The sequence below is a fragment of the Zeus faber genome (assembly GCF_960531495.2).
Source record: "Zeus faber genome assembly, chromosome: 2".
NCBI classification, from domain to species: Eukaryota; Metazoa; Chordata; class Actinopteri; order Zeiformes; family Zeidae; genus Zeus; species Zeus faber.
In genome coordinates, this window is record NC_137189.1 from 45118380 (window position 1) to 45126672 (window position 8293).

The window sequence follows — 8293 nt, forward strand, 5'->3', positions numbered from 1 at the left end:
AGGTGGTTTTAATGTTGTGACTGATTGGTGTGTGTGTGTGTGTGTGTGTGTGAGAGAGAGAGAGAGAGAGAGAGAGAGAGAGAGTGAGTTCAGTGAGTGTGTGTATATATATCATAATATAAAAAAAGATATAGAGTACTTGAAAGCCCTTGAATCTGATTTTGTAAGGCCAGAATGAAGCCTGTGATATTGTTTTATTTTTTCTTATTTTGTTTTAAATATCGTTTTGTGTCGCAGCACGACATTCACGCCGTCGGATAAACTACTGGTGATCCAGTTGACTTTCGAGGAGATCACACAGGAAGTGCTTTCCCTGCTCAAGGAAGACTTCCTGTGGTCCATGGATGACCTCTTCCCAGTCTTCCTCTATGTGGTGCTCCGCGCACGGTCTGCACTGAAACACACACACACACACACACACACACAAGTTTACTTGGCTATAAAGAACATAACACACAGTTGTATTGTTCTTTGTGATGTTAATGAGGTTGAGGTTCAAAAGACAACTCTCTGTTCACCAGAATGTGGCAGTGGGGAGTGGGTTTGGCGGCAACCGAAAGTGGACGCACCTGCAGGAGATTGAGGTTATTAGCAGAATCTTTAAATGCTGTTGTGTTTTTTACCTCTCGCTCTCACCTGAAGGCGAGTCTGGACTCCCTTCTCCAGACGGCCCATGACAGTCATTATTTATATGTTTGTCCTTTCAGACAAACGTTGTGACTTAATGTTTGAATTAACACCCAGCAAAGCTGCTTTTAATTGTTCAACCTGCCTCCTGGTCAATCTCTACCCTGCATTCCATGGAGACTTGTCACAGTGGCCCCTGAGGGGCCCTCTGTGGGTCTGAAGCAGAGGACACTGAGTAAGCTTGGGTGAAATCCAACATTTTATGTCGCTGAAAAGTCCCGCCCAAATATGACGGGGGGAGAAGTGCTCCTTACGCACTGCGTTTTTTTTGGTTTCATTCAATTACAATTATTACATCTACAATAAAAATCTTTGGAGAAACTGTACCTTAATGCCGGATTGCGGAGAACGGATCGCTTTATGCTACTCCAACTAGGAAGCTGCGTGTCGGTGTTAACATACATGTAACATGCGTGCAGGAAGGATCTCCCATTCACCACATGAACCGTGAGTGACTGGCATCAAGCAAGCGCGAGAGAGGAAATATATGCATAAAGGAAAACAAATTCTCAGGGATTCTCAGCGTGAGAAATATGGTGGTGTGAGCATGTGAACTGGTTGACATGCGTGAGTCTCACAGTTAAAGCGAGACTTGGCAGCTCTGTATAACAATCACTAAAAAAACATTTTTCGTCATTATTTTATTAATGCGAGTAATAACATGGAGCCGCAACTTCATCACCGGACCATCCGCGCCACCCCATCCAAATCCTCTTCCTCGCAGTTGCGCGCATACGTTTACATATATCCGTCCATATATGAGCTGTTTCCGTGGCTCTGCTGCTCTGTCAGTTGCCCCCCGTTGTCCCATGGATGGACTCCTGCCTCAGGTGGTGCGGCTCCTCGCCCTGTACCTGCAGTGTTAACGGCTGCTGATGGGGCTCCTGGATCTGACGCCGCAGGCCGTGGACCTCCTGCTGCAGGAAGAAGAAGAAGAACTTTTAATTGTCAGGCAACACACCACAACACATGCATACACACACACACACACACACACATGCACATGCTTTGGATGGTGGCCGGTGAAATGAGGCCTCTGCATTTGAACCATCCTGGCTTGTCCTTCCTCCGGGGGGGGGCAGCCAGGAGCAGTGGGCAGCATTCATCGACACGCCCGAGGACCTGGTGAGTGTCCATCCCTGGTCAGACGATGACCTGAGTGGCCTGGTCCTGCTGCTGCTGGGCTGTACGGATCTCCTCCTGGACTTGCACCAGGCGGTAAAGAGCCTGTCCGAGTCCAGATTCACCCTACCCCCCTGTTTGTCCGCCCATTGTCCCTGTTCAGGCCCCACTGTGACAAGTCTCTGTGGGATGCAGGTTAGAAATGGACCAGGAGGCAGGTAGAACAATGAAAAACAGCTTTACTGGGTGTTAACTCAAACAAAAAGTTAAAATGTTTGTCTGAAAAGACAAAGGTATAAATTATGACTGTCCTGTGCCGCCTGGAGTGGGAGACCAGCCTCGAGGGGTGGAAAACACAGCAGCATTTAAAGATTCTGCTAATTACCTCGAGCTCATGTAGATGCGGCAACTTTCAGTTGCCAGTGCTGGCCCTCTCTGCCTGCAGATGCTGCCAAAACCACTCCCCACTGCCACATAGTATTTTATATTCTCAATAATAATAATAATAATGTCCTTAAAGCATGTTAAATTAATTTTTTTAAATGTATTTTTATTTTATTTAATTATTTGTTTGTTTATTTAGCATGTTAAAGTATTTAGAGTTTACATTTGAAACACATTGCCATATTTGAAATGCATTGTTTTAAAGCCTGTAGAACATAACAGGGCTTCATATATTAAGGCTTTAATACACTTTTTTCTATTTTTCTTTCAAGTATTTTATATTATTGTTGTTATTATTATTATGTTATTATCATAATTACTAGGCCTTTTGCCGGCTGGAAGTTTCTGGTGCACAGAAACCCCTGAATCCATGGACACGAATGAAGCGTTGTCGTATTTGGGGCAGTCCAGACAATTTGTGGTCCAAGTTTGATCCACATTGATCCATATTTGATCTTTATATTTTATAAACTTTATATATATCTTTATATTTGATTTATCTAATAAGCATGTTAATTAAAGCATAAAGAGTTTGCCTTCTTGGGGAAATCTTTTGTTAGTGTTATCATTTTCTTTGATCAAAATCTTATTTTGGCGGGTCCTCTGGGATGTCGCCTGGGCCTTAGAACACAACATAGAGGCCACAGATAAACTCTTTGAATCCAAAGAAATAAACATCACAGAAAGATGGCACAACTGTTAAAATTGGGAAATGTTTACACTCCTTCCAAACTACAATTTGAAAAGTCTAGCCAGCGCGCTCCGGCAACGTGGGATCGACCGGTGACTGATGCTTCCTGAGTGTGATTCTGTGTTTAATTGGCTCCCTAGGATCAGGAACTTGGGTTCAGAGGTCAGCCTGATCGAGGACCTGATGGATCCTTGGGTGCAGCACGGCGAGCACGGCATCATGTTCACAACGCTCAAGGTGACACACACACACACACACACACACACACACACACACACACACACACACACACACACACAACACACACACACACAAAAACACACACACACACACACACACACACACACAAAAACAAAACAAAAAAACAAAACAGCAAGTCCCCCTCTAGAGCCAGTGTTTGGTTTGTCCGTTCTGGGCTACTGTAGAAACATGGTGGTACAACATGGAGGCCTCTGTGGAAGCTTACCTGCTCTTTATATAGATATACTGTAAGGGGCCCATTCTGGGGTAACGAAAACACAACCATTCTTATTTTCATTGTATTATACACCGGTTGAAACACACTTACGGGAATGACATTCCATTTCTGCAGAGTTTGTTCCGTAGATATTTGCACATTGAGCCTTTAAATCAATTTCATGTCACTGTGACGTGTTGGTCGTACTGGGCTTTAACGTGTCTGCGCGTGCGTGTGTGTGTGTGTGTGTGCGTACTTGTGTGCGTACTTGTGTGTGTACTTGTGTGCGTGCGCTCCAACTCTGCCAGGCCTGTTACTACCAAATCCAACATGAGAAGATCACTTGAGGGAGGCAGGGCTTAAGTCCTCCACCGATGACCTGCCCGCTCGCTCCCTCCCTCCCCCGCCGTCCCGTCATGTGCCAGTGAAAGCCAATCGCAGAGCGGGGATCGGGAGCTTTGGGGACGGCAAACGCGCCGAACGGCCAATGGGACGAGACCAGGAGGTGGAGGATCACAAGCTGCTTGACAGCTCCATCTGCTTCTGTTATGGAGATGTGTGTGTGTGTGTGTGTGTGTGTGTGTGTGTGTGTGTGTGTGTGTGTGTGTGTGTGTGTGTGTGTGTGTGTGTGTGTGTGTGTGTGTGTGTGTGTGTGTACATATGTATATATATATATATATATATATCTCTGTGAGCCCTTGGTCCCTGCAGTGACTTACCAGCCTCCTACACACACGTCTACTTCCAGGATTAACCTTTTTTGTTTTTCTTTTTCTTTTCTCCGTGAAGTCCATTAGAAATTGATCAATATCGACATAAACGCCAAAACGTTTGTGAGCTGAGCCTCTGAAATGAAGGAATCTGATGATGAATGAAGGTTCTGTGGACCGGCTCTCTAAAAAAAACAAAATAAAAAAAATTAAAAAAAAAAAAGGAGAAAGGCCCGCCCAGGGGAGCCGCCGGCTGTGAGGACGTGACTAGAAATTCTGCTGCGAGTGACGGACGTGGAGGAATCAGGCCGCGCCCCGGACGGCAGTGTTGACACGTCGAAGGCCAATAAATACCATAACTGAAGGAACAGTATCAAACAGAGCGGACGAAGCGCCCAATGGGGCTCCAAGGTTCATGTGAAGCTACTTTTTTCAACTCGGACGCAGTTTTGACAGTTTCTCAACAGTGTTATTTAAAATGTCTGGGAAGCGATTTTAAGTATTTTCATACTACGGGGGGGGGGGGACAAAACATTTGTACACCGCTCCCACTACAACTATAATTTTGTGTATAATGTTGCAACACGATCCAGAGTCTATTCGATTGGACCCGGTCTGGGCTCGGGTGTTTATCAAATACGTGCCGATGTGCATGTTAATGATGGACGTTTGAGAAAGCAACCGGTCCAACCTTAGGATTTATCCACTTCTGTGGTCACAAATACGGACTGTACGGTCGGGCGTCCGTGTGGAGCGGAGCGGTCGGCTCCGGTGCGATGTTCAAACCAACCCCTCCACGCCGTCTGTTATGCTATCTGTTTATTAAAGAAAATTAATAAATATTGTTTTGGGATTGTGGGACAGCCTTCCCTATTTTTGTCCCATGTCACACTGAAGACCCGTATAGTTGTGGTCGACCGGCCCTTTTTTCACGTTCTAGTTAAGTAGGTCCATATTCAAATCTTAAGCCGACGTTTTTGAACTAAAATCGGCTTGCCCGACCCCCGCACCGTGCCGGTATTTATATTTAATGGCAAATGTCAGTTTCACGTGGTCTGTCTTTGATACTGGCTCCGACCAATTCCGTTTGAACGACGACCGCAAATGACCCGTCAAAGCAATGCTGCTATTTTAGCCAACGGGCTGATTTCCAATCTATTTTCCAAGAATGACGCAACAAAGTCAAAGTCGAGAAAACGGTTAATTTCTGCGATATCCTGACGAGAGGCAAAATAGTTTACGCGCGAAAAGGTTGTTGCACAGTAAGTATTTATAATCTGTTCATTGAGCTTTAGTTGAAAAAATATATTGGTGTTGAGTCAATTTTTGAGGGTTGGATCCCAACACCGTGGATTTTACACTAAAAATATTTCAAACATGTCCAGGAGACTTAATTCAACCATGATGTATAATAAACATACTGTTATATGTGATTGCCATGGTAACTGACTGGTTAATTTACCTCCGCGTCTGAAGTATTGTGTGTGTGTTTACTGAAAGAAATTCTATCTCAGCTGGCTGACTCTACAACCCCCTTTATGTGTTTAACATGTCGTCAGATGGAAGTGAAATGACATTGACATCCATGCAATAAAGTTGTGTTTTGGACATTTTGTAATTTCACTGTTTTCAATGCGGTCACCCACCCGTCGGGGCTACTCTCCTTCAGCGCCCTCCGCCGGGGCAGTGCCAACTGTGTCCCCTTGCGTAGGTCTGAGAGGTCGCCGAGACGTCGCCGCGTGATCATCGGAGGAGGAGGAGGAGGAGGAGGAGGAGGTCGTCCTGTGAGCCTTTTGTTTTGCGAGATGAGAGAGAAGCCCAGATCACGGCATGTTTTGTTGTTTTTTTTTGTTCCCCCCCCCCCCCCTTCTGTTCTTGTTTATTAATATCAGGGACGCGCTGTGTGAGTTCACACAAGAGCCTCCCCGCCAGAGAATGACATTACCAACCAGCAGATTACCAAAAACTTGCGTCATCCATAAAACGCCGGCCTGTGCTGAGTAAGGGCAACGGGAAGGTTTTTGCATCTAGCGCTTATGTAAAAAGACTGTTTAACACTCCAGCTGTTGGATCATGTAATGACACACTGGAGGCCTCTCTCTCTCTCTGCATCTCCTGTCCCACTTTCTTTGTTTCGCTCGGTTTCCCTTCTCTCTTTCTGTATCGCTCTGTTTTTCCTTTTTTTTATTTTGTTCAAACTCACTGTGCGCCTTTATCGTCATTCTGTCCATATCCCCTTTTCCTCTCTGTGTCCACCCTCCTACCTCAGTCTCTCTCCCTCTACTATTTTGTCTCTGCCCCCCTCTTTCTCTCTCTGTAACCCCATAATCTATCTCTGCCTTTCTATCTCTATCAGTGTCCTCTCCATCTCTCTCGCTGTATCCCTGTATACCCTTTGTGTTTCTCCCCCCACTCTCTATCCCCGCACTCACTCTCTATCCATCTCCCTTTCCCTCCTCATCCCTCTGTATCCCTCCACTGTCGCTCTCTATCCATATCTCCCCTTTTCTCGACCCTCTGCCCCCTCTATCTCTCTCTCTGTATCCCCCCTTCTCCCTTTCTCTCCTCCCCTCTCTCTGTACCCCGGTGTCTCTTGCTCTCTATCTCACTCTCTTCCACCCTCTATTTCTGTATCCCTCTCTCTCTCTCTCTCTCCCCCGTTTCCCTCCTCTGTGTCACTGTGATGTCACTCCAGCTCCGCATGCGTGTGTTAAAAGCTGAAAGAGTTAAGAAGATTTGGGCGCTCCACACACACATCTAGTAGGTGGGGAGCACCAGCTACTGAGGTAAGAGACAGGCGGCTCACTTGCTCGGGATTAAGTGGGATCGAGGGAGATTACACACCCCGCCTCTCTCTCTCGGTCAGTAAAAGCTATTTTTTTCCAGACACATCTTATGGATACCGTGTGGATACAACCCCCTGTTCGGCAATGTGGACATCTGATGTTTGACAGCCTCCAGGGATCTGGATATTGAGGTGAAAACGCAAGAGGTGGCTTTTTAGAGTTTTGTTTGAGAGCCTTAGTGCCGAGGAGGGCTTGGAAGGAGGCCAGGAGGGATCATCCTCTCAACCGTTGGCCACATTTTCGTCGAGGTTTTGCAGTGTAAATACGACACAATTAAGTCTTATGGTGGTATTTGTTTTTAATTAATAGGATCTCCTGCAACCTTCATGCGTTTTAATGTGTGTGTTTCATTGGGCCTGATACACAAATAAGAGTTGCAAAAATATAAACATGTGACAGTTTCATTGCAAGACCTATGCCTTTTGAAGTACTATATGTCCCCTTTGTGCAGTGGTTCTCAACATGGGGTCCTGTAAGAGGTCTCAGGGGCTCCCCAGCAAAATGATTTATATATGTGTGTGTATATATATATATATATATATATATATATGTTTGTGTGTATATATATATGTGTATATTTGTATATATGAATCATTTTTCAATCCCAATTCCAATGCAGTTGGGACGTTGTGTAAAACGTAAATAAAAACAGAATACAATGATTTGCAAATCCTTTTTAACCTATATTCAATTGAATACACTGCAAAGACAAGATATTTAATGTTCAAACTGATCAACTTTATTGCTTTTTGCAAATATTATTATTATTATTATTATACTCATTTTGAATTTGATGCCTGCAACACGTTGCAAAAAAGCTGGGACAGGGCCAACAAAAGACTGGGAAAGTTGAGGAATGCTCAAAAACACCTGTCCCTGTTCCTGTTCTGAACATTCCACAGGTGAACAGGTTCATTGGAAACAGGTGAGTGTCATGATTGGGTATAAAAGGAGCATCCCCGAAAGGCTTCGTTGTTCACAAGCAAAGATGGGGCAAGGTTCACCACTCTGTGAACAACTGCGTGAGCAAATAGTCTAAGACAGTTTAAGAACAATGTTTCTCAATGTACAATTAATTGCAAGGAATGTAGGGATTTCATCATCCACAGTCGATAATATCATCATCTGAGATGGACTCACGCAAACTGGAAAAGTGTGCTGTGGTCTGACGAGTCCTCATTTCAAATTGTTTTTGGAAATCATGGACGTGGTGTCCTCCGGGCCAAAGAGGAAAAAGGACCATCAAGATTGTTATCAGCGCAAAGTTCAAAAGCCGGCATCTGTGATGGTTATGGGGGTGTGTTAGTGCCCATGTCATGGGTCACTTGCACATCTG

At 44.9% G+C, this 8293-nt stretch overlaps 1 protein-coding gene across 1 annotated transcript in view; it reads left to right on the plus strand.

The window, feature by feature from the left end:
- The window catches only part of als2b (alsin Rho guanine nucleotide exchange factor ALS2 b), a 37335-nt gene extending 32727 nt beyond the window's left edge, over positions 1 to 4608 (plus strand). Inside the window, exons 33-35 of the mRNA XM_080024155.1 lie at positions 238 to 387; positions 3085 to 3181; positions 3710 to 4608. Of these exons, the coding sequence (XP_079880281.1) occupies positions 238 to 387; positions 3085 to 3181; positions 3710 to 3748 (286 nt within the window). The 3' untranslated portion in view covers positions 3749 to 4608. The remainder of the gene's footprint in view (positions 1 to 237; positions 388 to 3084; positions 3182 to 3709) is intronic.
- The last annotated feature ends 3685 nt before the right edge of the window (positions 4609 to 8293 follow it).